The sequence below is a fragment of the Xenopus tropicalis genome, chromosome 9, assembly GCF_000004195.4.
Source record: "Xenopus tropicalis strain Nigerian chromosome 9, UCB_Xtro_10.0, whole genome shotgun sequence".
NCBI lineage: Eukaryota > Metazoa > Chordata > Amphibia > Anura > Pipidae > Xenopus > Xenopus tropicalis.
The window spans coordinates 4,531,813-4,557,035 of NC_030685.2; the positions used below are offsets into that span (position 1 = coordinate 4,531,813).

The 25,223-nt window shown below is 46.2% G+C and overlaps 2 protein-coding genes across 2 annotated transcripts; both read right to left on the reverse strand.

The window, feature by feature from the left end:
- Positions 1–3,947: 3,947 nt before the first annotated feature.
- On the reverse strand, positions 3,948–24,468 carry LOC101733652 (oocyte zinc finger protein XlCOF7.1). Its single transcript, XM_004913831.4, has 7 exons — positions 24,266–24,468; positions 11,674–13,735; positions 11,350–11,440; positions 6,320–6,364; positions 6,072–6,209; positions 5,845–5,974; positions 3,948–5,215 (listed from the first exon to the last, which is right to left on the reverse strand). The coding sequence occupies exons 1-7, from the start codon at positions 24,297–24,299 to the stop codon at positions 4,035–4,037; spliced, it is 3,681 nt and encodes a 1,226-aa protein (XP_004913888.3). The 5' UTR covers positions 24,300–24,468; the 3' UTR covers positions 3,948–4,034.
- Positions 21,561–24,164, reverse strand: LOC101732026 (oocyte zinc finger protein XlCOF6-like). The gene has a single exon (XM_004920889.4). The coding sequence runs from the start codon at positions 24,042–24,044 to the stop codon at positions 21,954–21,956; it is 2,091 nt and encodes a 696-aa protein (XP_004920946.2). The 5' UTR covers positions 24,045–24,164; the 3' UTR covers positions 21,561–21,953.
- Positions 24,469–25,223: the final 755 nt, after the last annotated feature.

Here is a 25,223-nt window from a genome sequence, read left to right on the forward strand (position 1 = left end):
TCCTATGCACAATGGGCATGAAACTGTTCAGCGGACCCTTGGCTTTCATATTTCTGGTGTGTTTTCTTTGTACCTAATGTTATGTGGGAGATATGGTGCTTGAAAGTGGAAGATTTGATGTGATTTTCAGGTATTTCACCAAAACTAGCAATTTTGGGAAAGCACTGCGACTCTGTAGTTTGGAGTAGAAAGACATGGGTACCAATTTTGAATTCGCCCGAATGTGTACTTTCCAAAAATATATGGTTTTGGGGGGTCAATGTATTTTTTGGGTTTTTACCCCACAGAAAATGCAGTAAACGTGTTGAATTTTCAGTAGCTAAAGAGACCTCTGGGGCAATCTCTATGCACTGACGTCCTTATGGGGTCTCTAAATGCCAGATACAGTGCTGATCCTATGCACAATGGGCATCAAACTGTTCAGCGGACCCTTGGCTTTCATATTTCTGGTGTGTTTTCTTGGTACCTAATGTTATGTGGGAGATAAGGTGCTTGAAAGTGGAAGATTTGATGTGTTTTTCAGGTATTTCACCAAAACTAGCAATTTTGGGAAAGCACTGCGACTCTGTAGTTTGGAGTAGAAAGACATGGGTACCAATTTTGAATTCGCCCAAATGTGTACTTTCCAAGAATATATGGTTTTGGGGGGTCAATGTATTTTTTTGTGTTTTTACCCCACAGAAAATGCAGTAAATGTGTTGAATTTTCAGTAGCTAAAGAGATCTCCTGGGCAATTTGTATGCACTAACTTCCTTATGGGGTCTCTAAATGCCAGATACATTGGTGATCCTATGCACAATGGGCATCAAACTGTTCAGCAGACCCTTGGCTTTCATATTTAGGGTGTGTTCTTTTGGTACCTAATGTTATGTGGGAGATAAGGTGCTTGAAAGTGGAAGATTTGATGTGATTTTTAGGTATTTCATCAAAACTGGCAATTTTGGGAAAGAATTGCGACTCAGTAGTTTGGAGTAGAAAGACATGGGTACCAATTTTGAATTCGTCCGAATGTGTACTTTCCAAAAATATATGATTTTGGGGGGTCAATGTATTTTTTTGTGTTTTTACCCCACAGAAAATGCAGTAAATGTGTTGAATTTTCAGTAGCTAAAGAGATCTCCTGGGCAATTTGTATGTACTAACTTCCTTTTGGGGTCTCTAAATTCCAGATACATCGGTGATCCTATGCACAATGGGCATCAAACTGTTCAGTGGACCCCTGGCTTTCATATTTAGGGTGTGTTTTCTTCGTACCTAATGTTATGTGGGAGATAAGGTGCTTGAAAATGGAAGATTTGAGGTGATTTTTTAGAATTTTCATAATTTTTTATAGAAAATGCTAAATTCAGTAAAGCATTGCCGTTTGGTACTTAGGAGTTGGAAGACATAGTTACCCATTTCGGATTCGTCAGAATGTGTAGTTTTCAAAAATGTATGGTTTCCTGGGGTAAACCTAATATTCCAGGATTTTTGGCTTTGGAATGTAAAGTATGCCGTATTCTGCTGTAATGCTTTGAAAATTTAGTAATTTACTGCTGGGAGTTTTTGATCTATAGAAGTCAGAAATCTCAATAAAACTATACATATCAGGTATTGGCACGTTCGGGAGACATGAGGCTTTCCAAATCAGTAGAATTTTTGTCCATAAAATAAAATGTGTTTCTGGTATAAATCCTTATATCATGAAAAATAGCATTTTTTCTTTTTTTTTTTGTATTTCAAGCTCTAAATCTTGTTCCAGAAGTGGAAATACACAAAAACTCAGGTAGATTTGGAAAGCTCAGGTTCTCCTGAAAAAAACAATATATAGTTTGCCTACCTAAACTTAACCCTGCCCCCAGTAAAAGCCCCTACATTGAGAGAGCACAGAATGTTTACAAAACGTCTGGCACTGGGGGGAACTGAAATGACGAATTCGGCTGGCACTTAAAGGGTTAATACAAACAGGGGGTTAATAAGATAATAATAGATAAATACACAGTATAACAATAAATACAGGATACAGTTGCAATAAGTTAAAGGAGACATATCCTATAAAAATGATGAATGTACCAGGGAATTATACTCCTCTAGATATAGAAGGATTGTGCTTAAAGTAGTGTTTCTGACTGATTTATTGAGAAATTCCACCAAACCCCACTAGCCCCGCCCATATGTTCCACTTCCTGCTGGCTGAATTCTCTGGATGAGCTGGGGAGCCGGCGGCCCTCCGTACTCTGCACTGTAGGATAGGAACCAATCAGCAGTTATGCTGACCTGATAGGGAACTGAAGCCTGTCTGTGCTTGTGTGAGTGCAGGGCTGTGATTGGCTCTCCCCCTCCTACTGTGCTTCTGGCGGGGACCGTTAGGACACGCCCACCCCTCATTTGAAACCCAGACAGGGACCTCAGAGGATCTATAGGGAGCTCCAATAAAGGGGCCATTGTTACAGATAGGGTTAATGTTTAGCCCAAAGGGAAACCAGCACCGGATATTATTCATAATTGCCTACAGGGTTAGGGTTTTCCCATTTATCCAATATGTCTCCTTTAAGGGTCAAAGACACAAGAAGATGAAGGTCCCTGCCCCGTAGAGCTTACAATCTATAAGAAGGTGGGATGATGGGGTCGATTTTATGATATCATAGATAGTTATTGGCCAGAATATTGTTTGGGCTTCGCAAGGAGGTGGTGGAATTTCTACTGAAGTATGTAAAATGCACCCAAAATCTTCAGAGTATGGTCAACCCAGGAGCCCCCTGGGGGGGTAGTTGCGGCACAGCCAGTGCAACTCGAGAATCTTCGCAGCTGACTGGAAGTTACACTGTGTGCATTGCCGGAAGTGACATCACTTTGTATAGGCTACCTGTGATGATAGTGAGCGACTGGGGGATTCTTGTAATCATCAGGAGACCGCCGGGGGGATAGCGAGGCTATCAACATTTGTGTGTGAATTGCCAGCTCTGAGTGTGTGGCGCAACCAATAAAATTATCCACTGACCACCAATGTAACGCTTTAAAGGGGGCCCGGCCGTGATACAATTTTAAGCACGGGCCCCCTTTAAAGCCGGGTGAAGCAGCCGGAGGAAACAGCCGGACGCAGCAGGTGAGCGGGGGGGGGGGACGGGGGGGGGGGACGACGCTGGGGGGGCATTCGATCGTCTGGGCCCTGCAAGCAAGTACCCGGCGTATAAGATGACCCCCGACTTTGGCACAGATTTTTCGGATTTTTGCAGTTATGTCATGCACACCAGCATTGATGGGCTGGAACAGAAACGTGGACAGGCTAATAATTGAATTTGCTGAGTGAATGAGGTTGCTGGGTAGGAATCCGGGTCAAAACTGCCTGCCTGGTTTTCCAATTTGGCAAACCGAGCTGGACTCTCCAAAATTTTACAAGGCAATCGCCAATTGCAGAGTCTACGCCCCCTCCTGTGATGTCACAAGCCCACCCACTGATGTCATGTTCCTGCCCGGAGGTAAGTCCACCGAAAGGTGACAACCCTTTTGCTGGGTGCCTTGGAACTTTACTGGTTTACAGTTCTGCGTAATGATTTGTCTGATGGACCCAAGCCCCAGTAGGTTAGATCAGTGCAATCAAGCCACATAACTATGACTTATACAAATGCAGTCCTGCTCAGTAGCTTTGTTTATGTGTATATGTGACCATATTTTTTCCCCTTAGAGAGGCTTCAGATGGGGTTTTTGCCTTCCTCTGGATCAACTAGCAGTTAGGCAGGTTATATATAGGCATTATGGTTGAACGTGATGGACGTACGTCTTTTTTCAACCTAACTTACTATGTTACTATGTAAAATGATAATATGAAACCTAAAAATGTATGTAAATTGAAAAATGTGAACAGTTTTACATTGCTTTGAGCGCTTTGTTTCCCTTTTAATGATCCTCATATTTAAAACCACCACTCTATACTAAAGTGCAGAACTCATAATGAAAAACTCAGTAGCCAAAAGCATTAAGATTTTATTGAGGTGGAATCATCTTTTAACAAAAAGGAAATATAATTTTACGTTACGCACTCTGTATATGGACAGTTACTCAGAAACTGGTTTCTCCCCTGTGTGTAACTGGGAATGTGTAGTGAGCTCGGAATGATGTTCAGAACAAGGGAACAGTTTCTCTCCGGTGTGAATTTTGAGATGTCTGGTAAGACATGAGCGATGGGTAAAACATTTCCAACATTCTGGACAAGAAAAAGGTTTTGCTTCTGAGTGATATTTTTTATGGAATCTAAGGCCCGAAGGATATGTAAATGTTTTCCCACATTCCGAACAAGAAAACGGTTTCTCCCCAGTATGAAGTCTGAGATGGGCGTTAAGGCCTGAGCGACGGGTAAAACTTTTCCCACATTCAGGGCAGGAAAATGGCTTCTCTCCTTTGTGAACCATTTGGTGGATTTTGAGGTGTGTGAGATTACGAGAACATTTCCCACATTCAGTGCAGGTAAATGGTTTCTCCCCTGTGTGAGTTCTGAAATGTATGTTAAGGCTTGAGCGACGGGTGAAACATTTCCCACATTGAGTACACGTGAATGGTTTCTCTCCTGTGTGAATTCTGAGATGTCTGTTGAGCCTTGAGCGACAGGTGAAACATTTCCCACATTCAGAACAAGAAAATGTTTTTGCTCCCGTGTGATATTCTTTATGGGTTCTAAGGGCCGAGGGATATGTAAATGATTTCCCACATTCCGAAGAAGAAAATGGCTTTGCACCTGTGTGAAGTCTGAGATGTGCGTTAAGGCCTGAGCGACGGGTGAAACATTTCCCACATTCAGAGCAAGTAAATGGTTTCGCTGTCGTGTGACTTCTCTGATGTGCAATAAAGTCGGAATGGCTTTCCACAGAACAAAAAAATGGTTTTATCCCTGTGTGAGTTTTCTGATGCTTGAAAAGACCGGCCTTAGTTTTAAAGTGTTTATGGCACTCAGAACAGTTATACATCTCCATATTGGGAGTAGGTGTGCATGTTCCCTGTATCTGTTGTGTGAGGGGATTAATGCTGCAATCTGATTGGTTTCCCCCTTCCCACGAAGCTGCCTCTTTTTTAATCCCATTGGGCGGTGGGGGCTGTTCCGCTGGAGAAATTTCAGGGTTTGTGAGATTCCCGTCGGCACAAAAATCTGCTCCTTCAGCCCCAATCTTGCTTGGCTCATTATTATAACATAATGTTCCTCCCAGATCAGCTGGAATCTCTCTCTTATCTTCATATTCACCGTCTGGCAGAGATACAAGCGTGAGAAATCATTATCACATTTTATACATATATGTAGGGATTCATTGTGTCAGGGAATGCAGGAAGCACAGGAGGCTCTGGAGTAAAACTGTGTGTTTCCAAGCCAGAAATGTAAAAATGGGGGCCTACTTTGAGGCCACCGGGAGCAGCATCAAAGGCTGGACAAGCTATCGACCACCGGATAGGTAGCATCAAGCGTGCATTGAACCACTAGGGCCTCCTTTCCCCCTTCATACACAGCCAGAGACTTTACTAAGCCAAATGTATTCAGCGAGGAGCTGAGAGTTACTTGGATGCCGAGTGTGAGGACACAAAGCACGAACGATACTTTCTATATTCTGCATCTGATTAGATGCCACTAAGTGTATGAATCTCCATGGGAGCTAATTGATATATCCTAATGGCATACTCTGGGGGAAGGTGTTTAGTTAAGTATTTAGTTTGGCCCCTGGCTTAACTGTGCCGCCATCATATGTAACTCACTGCTCCTGCTTTACTGTCAGCAGCGCATTTGTCTTTCTATTGTTCCCTCACAGCCCTTGTACTGTTCCTGTTAATAAGTTCCGTTACACACGGGGTTCTGATATTTGGTGCCCTGCACCCATTACTCACCCAGTGGGCGGAGCTGCTGGGGCTCCTCCTCCTCCTTTATCCCTTCCCTGTAAAGGGCCTGGTTTCCTTTTATATACTCCCACTCCTCCAAGGAAAAATAGATGGAAACATCCTCACACCTTATGGCAACCTGGCACACACAATGTTACAGTCATCCCCCAGCCAGAGAAAGGGATTATCATACACTGTTACTAAACAATAAGGGGGGATTGGGGGGCCACACCCACCTCTCCAGTCAGCAGCTGGATGATGTTGGAGATGAGTTCCAGGATCTTCTTGTCATTTTCCTTCTGTATGACGGAGCCAGGGGCATGCAGGGCCCCCAAACCCACAGTTGGGCTCTTCTTCTTAGGGATGACGTAGCCCTATGTATTGAGAGGGAGAGAGAATGATGAGTGTGTAACGCAGCAGAGAGACCCCCTTTGTACAGACAGACAGTCTCTTCTCACTGTGCCACTCACAGTGCCCCCCTCACCTCTCCAGTCAGCAGATAGATAATCTCCAGTGTGAGATTCAGGATTCTCTCCTTCCGCTCCTCATTTTTATCCTTCTTCCCCATCACTGGGTCACTCGCTTCCTCCCACATTCCCATTGGCTCCTTGTGGGACGGACTGACCTGGAAAAGCCCCTGGAATTAATGGAACATATAGCTTGTAAAAAGCGTCAATATCTGGCAATAAAAAAAAATATACAGTGCCTGATTTTAATATCACCTAACAAGGACTTTACAAATGACCCCTTTATTGGAATTCCCCATAGATTCTCACTAGTCTATGTCTGTGTTACAAATAAGTTGTAGGCATAGTTCCCTGGTAGTTCCATGTCAGGTCTGCCTAGCTACTGATTGGCTGCCACCCTGCCATGCAATCTTTTAAGAGCAATTAGCTCTCCTGAGTAAACTAAGTAAATGGTCAACAGGAAGAGGAATTGATGTCTGGTTATTGTAAGGGTTTTAGGCAAATTCTTCTCGACTACTGCAATAAACAGTCCCACAGCTCCCACCGCCCCCCAGCTCCCGCCGACCCCCAGTCCCACAGCTCCCACCGCCCCCCAGTCCCACAGCTCCCAGCCCCACCGCTCCCACCGACCCCCCAGTCCCACAGCTCCCAGCCCCACCGACCCCCAGCTCTCACCGCCCCCCAGTCCCACAGCTCTCATCGCCCCCCAGTCCCACAGCTCCCACCGACCCCCAGTCCCACAGCTCCCAGCCCCACTGACCCCCAGTCCCACAGCTCCCACCGACCCCCAGTCACACAGCTCCCAGCAGCACCGACCCCCAGTCCCACAGCTCTCACCGACCCCCAGTCTCATCGCCTCTCAGTCCCACAGCTCTCACCGACCCCCAGTCTCATCGCCCCTCAGTCCCACAGCTCCCACCAACCCCCAGTCCCACAGCTCCCACCGACCCCCAGTCCCACAGCTCCCACCGACCCCCAGTCCCATAGCTCCCAGCAGCACCGACCCCCAGTCCCACAGCTCCCAGCAGGAGTAACCCCAGTGCCACACACACAGCCCATAGTACAGGAGAGTGAGGGGGGTAAATGGCGGTCGGTCGGTGCCACACAAGGTAGGAATAAGGGAGGCAGCAAGAGATTTAGCAGCACATATAGTTATACTTTAGTCAGTACCTACCTGTGCGGAAGTTCCCAGAGTTCCCTGCTCCGGCTACAAACCAATGGTCCCGGGGGCTTGGGAGGTGGAAGTGAGAGCTGCTCAGTAAGGGATGGGAGACAATTCACCCACACTGTATCAATCTACTTTATATCCCAGGGTTAATCAGATTTCCGCCAATGGTATCAGACTAACTAGCTGGGTTTGACTGATTCTTTTTGTATGTGGTTGTAAAAATTACCCTCAGCCCTTAACTCCATTTCCCGCCCTCAGATTATTAAACCAATCATACCTTTGCAGCAATCTGCCCCTCCCCTTAGGAAGGACGAAGGCTGCACTGGCTCTATTAGGTTAGGTTGGCAGGACACATTGGGTGCTATTCAATGTCTTTGCCCCACCCCCTACTACTGACTCTTTATTTCCTGCCCCTTTCACTCCAAGGCATTGAGTGAACATTTCCTGTCAGATACAAAGCAATTGACACAGTAGAATGTGCCTGCCCAACACCATAACCTGTTGTTTCCCTGAATAACAACGTAAAGAATGCAGAAGAGCAGCGCTCTCGGGGAGTTACTAGATCAAGTTTATTTTGCTCAGTGTTTCAGTCTCTGCAACATTTAAATGGAAAAAGTGTTGTGGAGCAACACAAGCATGGAATAAGTTCCTGGGGTGCCAATAAGAGCTATAATTGGCTACTTAATTGCCCCTATGGGGACGGTCAGCCTATTGAAGGCTCTGTTTGCCATTATACTGGGTTTTTATGCAACAAAAACTTGCCCCCAAGCCAGGAATTAAAAAATAAGCCCCTGCTTCAAGGCCCCTGGGAGCAACATCCAAGGGGTCGGGGAGCAACATGCCCCCCCCCCCCCGAGCCACTGGTTGGGGATCACTAGTAGTGGGTAGACTGTAACCCTAATGGGCTAATTTATCAATTTTCAAGTTTGTATATGGAACGCTTGCTTATTTATTAATGTGGTGAACTCGTTTGAATAAAAAAACTGGAATTTTCGAGTTTACAAACCCAAATAAAACTTGAATTGAAAATATGCCCTGACTGTGCCTAGGGCAACTCCCCCATAACTTCTGTCGCTTTGAGATGGTGAAGTTTCGACATTCAAGGTTTCAGGGTTTTGGTTCTTAATACCAGACATTCAGGTTTTGGAAACATAACTCTGAGGGGAATATTTAATAGTGTAAGCCAACATCGCCGGTGTTGTTGCCTGTAGCAACCAATCAGATCTTTGCTTTTGATTTCTAACTTGTAGGTTAAGGTGGTTTACACACTATAATAAATATGCCCCTGAATGTCAAGGCTGACCATTTTTATCTTTATAGTAAATGACTGTGACTGAACATTGCAACATTTTATTGATCAATATTGTTACACCCCTAGATTTGGTTTTATTGGACGATCCCACAATCACCTGGAGATATTTAACTTGAAGCGTTTGGCTGTCGTTTCTACTAAAATAATTATTTGGCCTTTTTTCCCTATGTAGGCAAACACCTTTTTGCTTTCTATAGGCGTATTTTATCCACCAGTATTCCAGAAAACCACCTTAAAGGAGACGTATAGCATTCAAGTTAGCTGGGGCAGCTGGGAGTTACATCAGGTACAAGGAAGCAAATAAAGCAGCAAAAAATCAGACAAGCTAAGTAGAGATGGAAACGGGTATTGCAGCACGGAGTAAAATTAATCTAAAAATTATATTTCAAAAATGTAAGTAGTAAATAAAATTAAGCAGCAAAGGGGTGGAACCCTAATTATCAGAGGGAGGTCAATTTTTTGATGAGAACAGAAAAAAACTGTTATTTTTTCATCTCTCTAAACAACTAAGGAGCCGGCTAATGAAGGCTTCCTTTTTACTAGGACTAATTCTAGTAATATAACTACTGATGCATGGGTCACTCAGGAGAAAATTCTAAAGAGATTTGAACATGTAAAGGTACCACAACAGGATGGGATTCATCCCAGGGTACTAAACAAGCTCAGCTCTGTGATTGCCAAACCAATTCACTTTCAGGATTCGTTGAGGTCTGTCATGGTGCCGAGAGACTGGCGGATTGCTAATGTGGTGCCGTTATTTAAAAAGGGATCCCGTTCTCAACCTGAAAACTATAGGCCTGTTAGTCTGACATCAGTAGTAGGAAAGCTTTTGGAAGGGGTAATAAGGGATAGGGTACTTGAATACATTGCAGTTCACAATACTATACATTTGTGCCACATGGGTTTATGGGTAACAGATCTTGCCAGACTAATTTAGTCACCTTCTATGAGGAGGTGAGTAGGAACCTCGATGCTGGAATGGCAGTGGATGGGATCTACTTGGACTTTGCTAAAGAGTTTGATACAGTACCTCACAGAAGGTTAATGCTTAAATTTAGAATTCTTGGCCTTGAACATAATATTTGTACACGGATAGAAAACTGTTTGAAGGATAGGTTACACAGAGTTGTGCTAAATGGAACATTTTCTAATTCAGTGATCCCCAACCAGTGACTCAGGGGCAACATGTCGCTCCCCAACCCCTTGGATGTTGCTCTCAGTGCCCCCAAACCAGGGAGTTATTTTTGAATTCCTGACTTGGGGGCAAGTTTTGGTTGAATAAAAACAAGTTTACTCCCAAATAGAGCCCCTGTAAGCTGATAGGGTGCATAGAGGCCCCTAATAGCCAATCACAGCTCTTATTTGGCTCCTCCATGAAACTTTATGGTGATTGTGTGGCTCTCCAAGTCTTTTTACATTTGACTATGGCTCACAGAAAGGTTGGGGAACCCTGCTCTGATTGGACCAGCATTGTTAGTACTGCAGAGGTCAGTCCTTGGTCTTTTGCTTTTTAACTGGAGGTGGGCATTGAAAGTATTGTTTTGTGTTCAATGACAAGTGCCAAGTTATGCCGTTTGGCAGAAATAATATAAATGCAAGTTGTACACTAAATGGGAGTGTGTTTGAGAGGATCCTTAATTAAGAAAGATCTGGGGATTTTTGTCTAATTCCAGGCAGTGTCATTCCATTTACTACAACAAATAAAGTGCTGTCTTGTATAAACAAGGGCATTAATATAAGGAATGAAAATGTAATTTTGCCTCTTTATAAGTTCCTGGTAAGGCCTCACCTCGAGTATGGGGGCAGTTCTGAGCTTTAGTCAATAATAAAAAGATTAATGAGCTGGAGAGAGTGCAACAACGTATAACTGGTAACTGGTGAGGTGAGACTGTCAGGGTTGGGGTTGTTTTCTCTGAAAAAAGGCGCTTGCGAGGGGACATGATTACTCTGTACAAGTTCTGTTTAGACTTGAGGAACAAAACTTTCAGCCCAAGTACAGTTCCTCACAGTGAGGGGGTTGGGGAATGCCCTGCCGGGGGATGTTGGGTAGGGGGTTCCTCACGGTGAGGGGGTTGGGGAATGCCCTGCCGGGGGATGTTGGGTAGGGGGTTCCTCACGGTGAGGGCAGTGAGGGGGTTGGGGAATGCCCTGCCGGGGGATGTTGGGTAGGGGGTTCCTCACGGTGAGGGCAGTGAGGGGGTTGGGGAATGCCCTGCCGGGGGATGTTGGGTAGGGGGTTCCTCACGGTGAGCGCAGTGAGGGGGTTGGGGAATGCCCTGCCGGGGGATGTTGGGTAGGGGGTTCCTCATGGTGAGGGCAGTGAGGCTGGGAAATGCCCTGCCGGGGGAAGTTGGGAGGGCAAATTCTGTTAATGCCTATAAGAGGGGCCTGGGTAATTTCCTGAACAAGCAGAATATCCAAGGCTATTGTGATACTAATATCTACAATTAGCATAGATATTGATATATACAGTTTATATATGTGAGTGTGTAGATAGGTCAGTAAGTATGTGTACATTTGGAGGGATTTAACTTGATGGACTGTGGTCTTTTTTCAACCTAAATTACCCATGTATGAACGAAGATATGCCTTAGTGTAAGATCCCTAATACAGATGATTCCCTTATCCAGGTTTCTGGAACATCCCTGATAATGAAAGCTGCATGGAATTCAAATAGTTCTCACATTAGAATTCTGAGCAATGTTACATTTGTTCAAAGTGTTTAGTTTCCCTTTAATGATCCTCATACTCAGAATCACCACATTCCCTTCTAGAGTGCAAAACTCACCAAAAAAATCACAAGCCAAAAAGCATTAACATTTTATGAAGGGGGGGATCATTCATTATCCAAATGGAATTATAATTTAGCATCATAATAGTACGTTACTCACTCTGTAAATGTACAGTTATTATCAGAAATTTGTTTCTCTCCTGTGTGTAAGCGGGAATGTGCAGTGAGCTGGTCCTGACGTGCAAAACATTTCCCACATTCAGCACAAGCAAATGGTTTCTCCCCTGTGTGTAAGCGGGAATGTGCCTTAAGCTTGCAACGACGACTAAAACATCTACCGCATTCAGTACATGTGAATGGTTTCTCTCCCGAATGAACTATTTTATGGTGATTAAGGCCTGTGCGAGTACAGAAACATTTCCCACATTCAGTACAAGTGTAGGGTTTCTCTCCTGTGTGGTGTCTACGATGTAAATTAAGCTGTGCGATACAGGTGAAAGACTTCCCACATTCAGTACAAGTGAATGGTCTCTCTCCTGTGTGACGTCTGAGATGTATATTAAGATGTGATATACGGGTAAAAATTTTCCCACATTCAGTACAAGTGAACGATTTCCCTCCTATGTGACCTCTGCGATGTTCGTAAAGCTGTGAGGAACTGGTGAAAGATTTCCCACATTCGGTACAGGTGAATGGTTTCTCCCCTGTGTGAATTCTGAAATGTATGGTTAAGTCTTGTCGACGGCTGAAACCTTTGCCACATTCAGAACAGGAAAATGGTTTCTCTCCTGTATGAATTATTTTATGGTGATTAAGGCCTGTACGATTACCAAAAGATTTCCCACATTCAGCACAAGTGTAGGGTTTCTCTCCCGTATGGCGTCTGATATGTGCATTAAGTTCTGAACAACGGGTGAAACGTTTCCCACATTCGGAACAAGAAAATGGTTTCTCTCCTGTGTGAGTCCTGAGATGTGAGGAAAGGTCTCCTTGATATGTAAAGCTTTTCCCACATTCAGAACAAGAATATGGTTTCTTCCCTGTGTGCAAGTGGGAATGTGCATTAAGCTGGTCACGACGAGAAAAACCTTTCCCACATTCAGCACAAGCAAATGGTTTCTCTCCTATGTGTAACAGGTAATGGGCAGTAAGCTGGTAATGACGAGTAAAGCTTTTACCGCATTCAGTACAAGTGAATGGTTTCTCCCCTGTGTGCGAGTAGGAATGTTCAGTAAGCTGGTAACGACGAGTAAAACGTTTACCGCATTCAGTACAAGCAAATGGTTTCTCCCCTGTGTGAACTCTGAAATGTTTATTAAGCTCTGAAACGTGAATGAAAGATTTGCCACATTCAGTGCATGTGAATAGTTTCTCTCCTGTGTGACATCTGAGATGTGTGTTGAGCTGTCCTCTACAGGTGAAAGATTTCCCACATTCCGTACAAGGGAATGGTTTCTCCCCTGTGTGAGTTCTGAGATGTATGTTAAACCGTGCCAGACGGGGGAAAGATTTCCCACATTCTGTACAAGTGAATAGTTTCTCTCCTGTGTGAACTCTGAAATGCGCGTTAAGGCTTGAGCGACGGGTGAAAGATTTCCCACATTCGGAGCAGGAATATGGTTTCTCCCCTGTGTGAACTCTGAGATGCGCATTAAGGCCTGAGTGACAGGTGAAAGATTTCCCACATTCAGAGCAGGAAAACTGTTTCTCTCCCGCGTGATATTTTTTATGGTTTCTAAGGCCTGAATGAGTTTTCTGATCCTTGAAAAGATGGGGCTTAGTACTATAGCACTCGGAAAAGGTATTCATCTCCATTTTGAGAGCAGGAGTATCTGTTCCCTGGATCTGTTCCGTAAGTGGATTAATGCTGCAATCTGATTGGTCTTCCCCTTCCCATGAAGCTACTTCTTCTTTAATCCCATTTGATACATCTCTGTCTAATAAGATGGTATTTAGACTGGATCCTATGATTGGAGCAGATGTATTAGTTTGCTGCATTGATTCCTGAACAGTAATAATTCTAAAATCAGAAAGGTTTCCTTCTTCCCATGAAGCCGCCTCCTCTTTAATCCCATTGGCCGGTGGGGGCTGTTCCACTCGAGACATTTCAGGGTTTGTGAGATTTCCGTCGGCACAAATATCTGCTCTTTCAGCCCCAATCTTGCTTGGCTCATTATTATAACATAATGTTCCTCCCAGATCAGCTGGAATCTCTCTCTTATCTTCATATTCACCGTCTGGCAGAGATACAAGCATGAGAAATCATTATCACACAAGCCTTCTGAAGATACCCTGCAAGCACAGGCCTGCTCAGTGCTGATTGGACAGTGTGACGTCACAGGACCGGGACTAACTGAACGTGGAAGTTAGATTTTTTTTACCTTAGTGTTCATGAAGAATGCAGTTTCTTTATCTGCTATGGACTCCATGGATTTTCCACCTCGGTTTCTTTGCTCCTTTGGGGGACCTACAACCAGTACTGCCCCGGAGCGGTTTCTGCCTCCCTATTACAATATAAGTAGCCTTGACACCATGGCAGAGAAAATGGCTTTCATAAAAACAACTGCTACTTTCCCATTAGCTGTTGCTAGGTAACAATCTTCCATAGAACGAGGAAGTGTTTGCAGGAATCTATATCCCAAAGAGACTTGTTCTAGGGACAGGATTGCCACCTAGCAACAGCACCCACCCTTGTCCCGACCTTAAATTGCAACATGTAATTCCTCCCAAAATCCCTAGCAGTCGTGATTATCTAGAAGTTTCTTCTTGGGTTTCTCTCTTGGCTTCAACCAAAATCCAAAGAAAGCATTAAATCATGAGTCTGAACCCAAGGACATCTAGAAATGACACTGTTTTCATCGTTCTGAAACTACCTCACAAGTCTTACTTCGGCCTGCTTTGGTTAAACTCATAGTGAATGTTTTGTTACCGGCAGATAGCAGACTCCTAGTAAAATAAAAAAAAAATCTAACTTCCACGTTCATATACGCCCCTTCCTGTGATGTCACACTGCTACACACTGTCCAATCAGCACACGGTAGACCTGTGTTTGGTTCCACCTCTTTATAGGCACTAGGACCTCACAAAGGGAATGCAGAAATGTGACTATAATGGAGAAAAATGTATTTTCTTTGGGAGGCTGCCGCCATCCCATGAGCTGTTGCTGGGGCGCAATCCTATACCTGGAAAAAAGGTTTGCAGGCGATAGATTCCCACAATTTGACTTTTTATTGTTCCCACACTGCCCTTGTACTGTTCCAATTAAGTTCAGTTACGGGGTTATGATATTTTGTGCCCTGCACCCATTACTTACCCAGTGGGCGGAGCTGCTGTGGCTCCTCCTCCTTTATCATTTTCCTGTAAAGGGCCTTGTTTCCTTTCATATACTCCCACTCCTCCAAGGAAAAATAGATGGAAACATCCTCACACCTTATGGCAACCTGGCACACACAATGTTACAGTCATCCCCCAGCCAGAGAAAGGGATTATCATACACTGTTACTAAACAATAAGGGGGGATTGGGGGGCCGCACCCACCTCTCCAGTCAGCAGCTGGATGATGTTGGAGATGAGTTCCAGGATCTTCTTGTCATTTTCCTTCTGTATGACGGAGCCAGGGGCATGCAGGGCCCCCAAACCCACAGTTGGGCTCTTCCTCTTAGGGATGACGTAGCCCTATGTATTGAGAGGGAGAGAGAATGATGAGTGTGTAACGCAGCAGAGAGACCCCCTTTGTACAGACAGACAGTCTCTTCTCACTGTGCCACTCACAGTGCCCCCCTCACCTCTCCAGTCAGCAGATAGATAATCTCCAGTGTGAGATTCAGGATTCTCTCCTTCCGCTCCTCATTTTTATCCTTCTTCCCCATCACTGGGTCCTCACCTCCTGCCACGTTCCCATTGACTCCTTGTGGGAGGGACTGGCCTGGGAATGGGAGGGAACAATACAGTAGCTCTTGTCTGTATAGAATCGCTCAAGCTAGTTCTGTGCTTCTAAGTTCCTAGCTAAGCTCTATATTGATTGATTGCCTGGTTTTCTGACTTTTGCATGAATTTTGACTTTGAATCTCTGCTGCCTGCCACCAACCTTTGCCTGACTTGACTCCGCCTGATCCCTCTCTGTACTGCGTTTCAGGAATACCTTGGCTGTGTGTAGGATCCCTGTCTGCTCCGCCGCAGAAAGTCCGGGGCCCCAAAAGGGCGTCGCTGAACACCGGGGTCGGCAGGGCTCTCCTGCTACACCTAAAAGGTACCTCCTGGCAGTTTCCGGGCTCCTAAGCATATAGTCCGTAACACAAAACTTGACTTAGTGGTTTTCCTAAACCATAGCCAGTCATAATTCCATCATAGAAGAACTTCTGTACCTAGTAGCCCTACCCAATACATCAGTCAGTTTGGGGATGTCTCGCAACCCCAGAACAGTAAGGAGGATGCTGTTCCCCAATACAGACACAATACCACATACACTGACTGGAGCCCCCGGCTGCCCAACAAGCAGTCCCACTGCACTTTACCCCACTCCAGTCACAGTTGAACCCATTCCAGGAATGCAGAATGAAATTAATGCCTCTCTACACACAATTTCTTCCTTAAGAGGAGACAGTACCCATAATTCACAGCTTCCGCATCATTTCTTTGGGGGAACTACACCCAGGGCTGCCCCGCGAGGTCTCTGCCTCATTTTTATAATGAAAGTAGCCTTGTGGGTTTCTTCCAGAACCTAAAACACCGTAGAATTGCAGCCTAGCAACAGCGCCCACCCTTGTCCCGCCCTTAAATTGTAACATGTAATTCCTCCCAGAATCCCACCAGTTTTTTTTTTCATTAAAAAGATTCTTTGTTAAAGCAAGAGTCCAAACCCAAGGAAAACTGGAAATGGCACTAATTTCATCATTATGAAACTGCCTAACGACTCTTCCTGCTTCAGTTAACCCTATAGTGAATGTTATGTTACAGATAGTTACACGTCATACTTTGTCATATTATTTCTACTGCAGACTCTTCTGTTACTTCCAGGGGTTCTGATGTTTTGTACCCTGTGCCCATTACTCACCCAGTGGGCAGAGCTGCTGGGGCTCCTCCTCCTCCTTTATCTCTTCCCTGTAAAGGGCCTTGTTTCCTTTTATATACTCCCACTCCTCCAAGGAAAAATAGATGGAAACATCCTCATACCTTATGGCAACCTGGCACACACAATGTTACAGTCATCCCCCAGCCAGAGAAAGGGATTATCATACACTGTTACTAAACAATAAGGGGGGATTGGGGGGCCGCACCCACCTCTCCAGTCAGCAGCTGGATGATGTTGGAGATGAGTTCCAGGATCTTCTTGTCATTTTCCTTCTGTATGACGGAGCCAGGGGCATGCAGGGCCCCCAAACCCACAGTTGGGCTCTTCTTCTTAGGGATGACGTAGCCCTATGTATTGAGAGGGAGAGAGAATGATGAGTGTGTAACGCAGCAGAGAGACCCCCTTTGTATAGACAGACAGTCTCTTCTCACTGTGCCACTCACAGTGCCCCCCTCACCTCTCCAGTCAGCAGATAGATAATCTCCAGTGTGAGATTCAGGATTCTCTCCTTCCGCTCCTCATTTTTATCCTTCTTCCCCATCACTGGGTCACTCGCTTCCTCCCACATTCCCATTGGCTCCTTGTGGGAGGGACTGGCCTGGAAGTGCCCCTGGAATTAACGGGACATATGACCCACAGCTCCCACCGACCCCCAGTCCCACAGCTCCCACCGACCCCCCAGTCCCACAGCTCCCACCGACCCCCAGTCCCACAGCTCCCACCGACCCCCAGTCCCACAGCTCCCACCGACCCCCAGTCCCACAGCTCCCACCGACCCCCAGTCCCACCGACCCCCAGTCCCACAGCTCCCACCGACCCCCAGTCCCACAGCTCCCACCGACCCACAGTCCCACAGCTCCCACCGACCCCCAGTCCCACCGACCCCCAGTCCCACAGCTCCCACCGACCCCCAGTCCCACCGACCCCCAGTCCCACAGCTCCCGACCCCCAGTCCCACAGCTCCCACCGACCCCCAGCTCCCACGACCCCCCAGTCCCACAGCTCCCATTGACCCCCAGTCCCACCGACCCCCAGTCCCACAGCTCCCACCGACCCCCAGCTCCCACGACCCCCCAGTCCCACAGCTCCCATTGACCCCCAGTCCCACCGACCCCCAGTCCCACAGCTCCCACCGACCCCCAGTCCCACAGCTCCCACCGACCCCCCAGTCCCACAGCTCCCGCCGACCCCCAGTCCCACCGCCCCCCAGTCCCACAGCTCCCACCGACCCCCAGTCCCACAACTCCCGCCGACCCACAGCTCCCACCGACCCCCAGTCCCACCGACCCCCAGTCCCACCGACCCCCAGTCCCACCGCCCCCCAGTCCCACAGCTCCCACCGACCCCCAGTCCCACAGCTCCCAGCAGGAGTAACCCCAGTGCCACACACACAGCCCATAGTACAGGAGAGTGAGGGGGGTAAATGGCGGTCGGTCGGTGCCACACAAGGTAGGAATAAGGGAGGCAGCAGGGGATTTAGCAGCACATATGGGCTCAGTATATTGTGGGGGGTCAGTACCTACCTGTGCGGAAGTTCCCAGAGTTCCCTGCTCCGGCTACAAACCAATGGTCCCGGGGGCTTGGGAGGTGGGAGTGAGAGCTGCTCAGTAAGGGATGGGAGACAATTCCCTACATATCTATGTACCGCACAGATATCTCCCAGCTCCCCTCACCCACACTGTATCAATCTACTGTATATCCCAGGGTTAATCAGATACCCGCCAGTCCCAGCGGCCCCATACTAACTAAACCCGACTGATTCCTTCATTCCTGTGTACGGATAGAGAAATATTATCCTCGATCCCTAGCCCAAGTTGCCCCGCCCCTTTGACTATTTATCCAATCACGTCGTTCCTCTTAGGGAGCATGTGAGGCTGCAGTGACGCTATCAGGTGGGAATGGGAGGGCACATACCGTGCAGTCCCCGTCCCGCCCTCTCTGCTCTTAGCCAATGAGTGAGTGTGTCCCGCCCCCCTACAGGCAGCGCTTTAGTTGTAGCAGCCGGAAACAGCAGGGAAGAAGGAGTGTGTCAGTAAGGGACAGGGAGAGGGATAAAGGGTTTCCAGGTTGGCGGTTTTTATGCCAAATTGGGCTACTAATTTAAAGCCCAGGCGGTTTCTAAAGTACAAACCCGCTAAGGTACAGTTTTGGGTTATTTTTTGGAGCAATGGCAGGTTTGTAGTTTGGAAACTTGTCAAAGTTTTTCCCCTAGTGTGCATGTCCCACTGCATGCTGGGTAATATAGTTTGTATCTAACAAATAGCCTACAGCTAGGATTACTATAAAACTACAATACCCAGCATGCAATTGGACAGTATAGACAGAGCCTCCATTTTGTATTCCTTTTTTGCTCTTTTAGGCTTAACCTGTCTGTTCTACCCCCTGCTCCCTGCTCGATAGGGTATGTGATTGTACTGTTACTTTCTACTGGGATGTGGGGCAGTTCTACCCCCTGCTCCCTGCTCTATAGGGTATGTGACTGTACTGTTACTTTCTACTGGGATGTGGGGCAGTTCTACCCCCTGCTCTATAGGGTATGTGATTGTACTGTTACTTTCTACTGGGATGTGGGGCAGTTCTACCCCCTGCTCTATAGGGTATGTGATTGTACTGTTACTTTCTACTGGGATGTGGGGCAGTTCTACCCCCTGCTCTATAGGGTATGTGATTGTACCGTTACTTTCTACTGGGATGTGGGGCAGTTCTACCCCCTGCTCTATAGGGTATGTGATTGTACTGTTACTTTCTACTGGGATGTGGGGCAGTTCTACCCCCTGCTCCCTGCTCTATAGGGTATGTGATTGTACTGTTACTTTCTACTGGGATGTGGGGCAGTTCTACCCCCTGCTCTATAGGGTATGTGATTGTACTGTTACTTTCTACTGGGATGTGGGGCAGTTCTACCCCCTGCTCCCTGCTCTATAGGGTATGTGATTGTACTGTTACTTTCTACTGGGATGTGGGGCAGTTCTACCCCCTGCTCTATAGGGTATGTGATTGTACTGTTACTTTCTACTGGGATGTGGGGCAGTTCTACCCCCTGCTCTATAGGGTATGTGATTGTACTGTTACTTTCTACTGGGATGTGGGGCAGTTCTACCCCCTGCTCCCTGCTCTATAGGGTATGTGATTGTACTGTTACTTTCTACTGGGATGTGGGGCAGTTCTACCCCCTGCTCCCTGCTCTATAGGGTATGTGATTGTACTGTTACTTTCTACTGGGATGTGGGGCAGTTCTACCCCCTGCTCTATAGGGTATGTGATTGTACCGTTACTTTCTACTGGGATGTGGGGCAGTTCTACCCCCTGCTCCCTGCTCTATAGGGTATGTGATTGTACCGTTACTTTCTACTGGGATGTGGGGCAGTTCTACCCCCTGCTCGATAGGGTATGTGATTGTACTGTTACTTTCTACTGGGATGTGGGGCAGTTCTACCCCCTGCTCTATAGGGTATGTGATTGTACTGTTACTTTCTACTGGGATGTGGGGCAGTTCTACCCCCTGCTCCCTGCTCTATAGGGTATGTGATTGTACTGTTACTTTCTACTGGGATGTGGGGCAGTTCTACCCCCTGCTCTATAGGGTATGTGATTGTACTGTTACTTTCTACTGGGATGTGGGGCAGTTCTACCCCCTGCTCCCTGCTCTATAGGGTATGTGATTGTACTGTTACTTTCTACTGGGATGTGGGGCAGTTCTACCCCCTGCTCTATAGGGAATGTGATTGTACTGTTACTTTCTACTGGGATGTGGGGCAGTTCTACCCCCTGCTCTATAGGGTATGTGATTGTACTGTTACTTTCTACTGGGATGTGGGGCAGTTCTACCCCCTGCTCTATAGGGTATGTGATTGTACTGTTACTTTCTACTGGGATGTGGGGCAGTTCTACCCCCTGCTCTATAGGGTATGTGATTGTACTGTTACTTTCTACTGGGATGTGGGGCAGTTCTACCCCCTGCTCCCTGCTCTATAGGGTATGTGATTGTACTGTTACTTTCTACTGGGATGTGGGGCAGTTCTACCCCCTGCTCTATAGGGAATGTGATTGTACTGTTACTTTCTACTGGGATGTGGGGCAGTTCTACCCCCTGCTCTATAGGGTATGTGATTGTACTGTTACTTTCTACTGGGATGTGGGGCAGTTCTACCCCCTGCTCTATAGGGTATGTGATTGTACTGTTACTTTCTACTGGGATGTGGGGCAGTTCTACCCCCTGCTCTATAGGGTATGTGATTGTACTGTTACTTTCTACTGGGATGTGGGGCAGTTCTGCAGTTGATCATTAAGCTATATCTCTCAGGATATCCTGGGGCTTCTGAGAGTTGTAGTACAACGCACCCATATGTGTATCATGTCTGGGGTTAATGCAACATTCGGAATCCATTTCTGTAGTGACTTCCCAGCTGGACTGGGCACAGAGGGAATTATCTGCCATCCCAGTAACTGGGCAGTGATTACACACTTCAAAAAGGCAGGTTTTCCCATATATTTTTTAGAGATTTTTCTCAATGCACATATTGGGCTAATTTTGGGCTACTTTCAAAGTGGCTTTTGGCTAGTTTTGGGCTGGTTTGGAAAACGAAATCCGGCAACGCTGGGAGAGAGGGTGAGTTCTAGAGCAGACACTGGGCAACTCACACGGATTCTTCAGCAGTCTCCCTGATTTGCCCCTCACCCTGACACCCACAGTAACAGCCCCCACCTTACAGCCAACCCTGCCATTAGAAAGCATGGGGGAAAGCAATAAACCCCCATAAGCAGCAGAGTGTGGGCAGGGGCAAGAGTAACCCCCATGCAGCTGACAAGAGGGCAGCACTGAGGGGCCTTTACTGAAGAGCAGGCAGGTTATGTGCCCCTTGTTGGGGAGCTGAAATGGGTCGGATCCAGGGAGTAATCAGGAATTAATATAATTTCCCCCCCCAGGGAGGCTGAATTGGCAGTGCAAGTGTTTGGCTGCTTCCATAGGATGAACATTAAGGAATAACCTGTGTGTTCATATCCATCATGTATTACACATGGTATATGGGTAATGTAGGCTCACTGGGAACCCAGTTGTATAGGAAGCTACAGACTCACACACAAGTTTACATATCAAATATTTTAAATGATGATTCCCTTATCCAGGTTTCTGGAACATCCCTGATGATGAAAGCTGCATGGAATTCAAATAGTTCTCAGAATTCTGAGCAATGTTACATTTGTTCAAGATGTTTAGTTTCCCTTCCTCAGAATCATCACTTTCCCTTCTAGAGTGTAAAACTCACCAAAAAAATCACAAGCCAAAAAGCATTAACATTTTATGGAGGGAGGAATCATTCATTATCCAAATGGAATTATAATTTAGCAGCATCATAATAGTACGTTACTCACTCTGTAAATGTACAGTTATCAGAAATTGGTTTCTCCCCTGTGTGTAAGCGGGAATGTGCACGGAGATGGTCCTGACGTGCAAAACATTTCCCACATTCAGCACAAACAAATGGTTTCTCCCCTGTGTGTAAGCGGGAATGTACCTTAAGCTTGCAACGACGACTAAAACATCTACCGCATTCAGTACATGTGAATGGTTTCTCTCCCGAATGAACTATTTTGTGTTGATTAAGGCCTGCGCGATTACAGAAACATTTCCCACATTCAGTGCAAATGTAGGGTTTCTCTCCTGTGTGGCGTCTAAGATGTAATTTAAGCTGTGCGATACAGGTGAAAGATTTCCCACATTCAGTACAAGTGAATGGTTTCTCTCCTGTGTGACGTCTGAGATGTATGTTAAGCTGTGAGATACGGGTAAAAATTTTCCCACATTCAGTGCAAGTAAACGATTTCCCTCCTATGTGACTTCTGCGATGTTCGTAAAGCTGTGAGGAACTGGTGAAACATTTCCCACATTCAGTACAAGTGAATGGTTTCTCTCCTGTGTGACGTCTGAGATGTATGTTAAGCTGTGAGATACGGGTAAAAATTTTCCCACATTCAGTACAAGTGAACGATTTCCCTTCTATGTGACCTTTGCGATGTTCGCCAAGCTGTGAGGAACTGGTGAAACATTTCCCACATTCGGTACAGGTGAATGGTTTCTCCTCTGTGTGAATTCTGAAATGTATGGTTAAGTCTTGTCGACGGCTGAAACCTTTGCCACATTCGGAACAGGAAAATGGTTTCTCTCCTGTATGAATTATTTCATGGTATTTAAGGCCTGTACGATTACCAAAAGATTTCCCACATTCAGCACAAGTGTAAGGTTTCTCTCCCGTATGACGTCTGATATGTGCATTACGTTCTGAACAACGAGTGAAACGTTTCCCACATTCAGAACAAGAATATGGTTTCTCTCCTGTGTGAGTCCTGAGATGTGAGGAAAGGTCTCCTTGATATGCAAAGCTTTTCCCACATTCGGAACAAAAATATGGTTTCTCGCCTGTGTGCAAGTGGGAATGTGCATTAAGCTGGTCACGACGAGAAAAAGTTTTCCCACATTCAGCACAAGCAAATGGTTTCTCTCCTATGTGTAACAGGTAATGGGCAGTAAGCTGGTAATTACGAGTAAAGCTTTTACCGCATTCAGTACAAGTGAATGGTTTCTTCCCTGTGTGCGAATAGGAATGTTCAGTAAGCTGGTAACGACGAGTAAAACGTTTACCGCATTCAGTACAAGCGAATGGTTTCTCCCCTGTGTGAACTTTGTTATGTCGGTGAAGCTCTGAGAAGTGAATGAAAGATTTGCCACATTCAGTACATGTGAATAGTTTTTCTCCTGTGTGAACTCTGAGATGTACGTTAAGCTCTGAGATGTGACTGAAAGATTTGCCACATTCAGTGCATGTGAATAGTTTCTCTCCTGTGTGACATCTGAGATGCGTGTTGAGCTGTCTTCTACAGGTGAAAGATTTTCCACATTCCGTACAAGGGAATGGTTTCTCCCCTGTGTGAGTTCTGAGATGTCTGTTATACCGTGCCAGACGGGGGAAAGATTTCCCACATTCTGTACAAGTGAATAGTTTCTCTCCTGTGTGAACTCTGAAATGCGCATTAAGGCTTGAGCGACGGGTGAAAGATTTCCCACATTCAGAGCAGGAAAATGGTTTCTCTCCCATGTGAACTCTGAGATGCGCATTAAGGCCTGAGCGACGGGTGAAAGATCTCCCACATTCAGAGCAGGAAAATGGTTCCTTGCCCGCATGATATTTTTTATGGTCTCTAAGGCCTGAATGAGATTTCTGATCCTTGAAAAGATGGGGCTCAGTACTATAGCACTCGGAAAAGTTATTCATCTCCATTTTGAGAGCAGGAGTATCTGTTCCCTGGATCTGCTCCGTAAATGGATTAATGCTGCAATCTGGTTGGTCTCCCCCTTCCCATGAAGCTGCTTCTGCTTTAATCTCATTTGACACATCACTGTCTAACAAGGCGGTATTTAGACTGGATCCTATGAACGGACCTGATGTACTAGTTTGCTGCATTGACTCCTGAGTAATAATTCTAAAATCAGAAAGGTTTCCTTCTTCCCATGAAGCCGCCTCCTCTTTAATCCCATTGGCCGGTGGGGGCTGTTCCGCTGGAGAAATTTCAGGGTTTGTGAGATTTCCGTTGGCACAAAAATCTGCCCCTTCAGCCCCAATCTTGCTTGGCTCATTATTATAACATAATGTTCCTCCCAGATCAGCTGGAATCTCTCTCTTATCTTCATATTCACCGTCTGGCAGAGATACAAGCATGAGAAATCATTATCACATTTTATACATATATGTAGGGATTCATTGTGTCAGGGAATGCAGGAATAGAAGGAGCAGCAGCGCAGGAACTGTCACCCCGACAGGCTCTGATACAGGATGAACAGTCACATATAAGTTCAGTTACACACGGGGTTCTAATGTTTTGTGCCCTGCACCCATTACTCACCCAGTGGGCGGAGCTGCCGAGGCTCCTCCTCCTCCTTTATCCCTTCCCTGTAAAGGGCCTTGTTTCCTTTTATATACTCCCACTCCTCCAAGGAGAAATAGATGGAAACATCCTCACACCTTATGGCAACCTGGCACACACAATGTTACAGTCATCCCCCAGCCAGAGAAAGGGATTATCATACACTGTTACTAAACAATAAGGGGGGATTGGGGGGCCGCACCCACCTCTCCAGTCAGCAGCTGGATGATGTTGGAGATGAGTTCCAGGATCTTCTTGTCATTTTCCTTCTGTATGACGGAGCCAGGGGCATGCAGGGCCCCCAAACCCACAGTTGGGCTCTTCTTCTTAGGGATGACGTAGCCCTATGTATTGAGAGGGAGAGAGAATGATGAGTGTGTAAAGCAGCAGAGAGACCCCCTTTGTACAGACAGACAGTCTCTTCTCACTGTGCCATTCACAGTGCCCCCCTCACCTCTCCAGTCAGCAGATAGATAATCTCCAGTGTGAGATTCAGGATTCTCTCCTTCCGCTCCTCATTTTTATCCTTCTTCCCCATCATTGGGTCCTCACCTCCTCCCACATTCCCATTGGCTCCTTGTGGGAGGGACTGGCCTGGAAATGGGAGGGAACAATACAGTAGCTCGTACAATTACCGTATATACTCGAGTAGAAGCCGATCCGAATATAGGCCGAGGTACCTAATTTTACCTAAGAAAACTGGAAAAACTTATTGACTC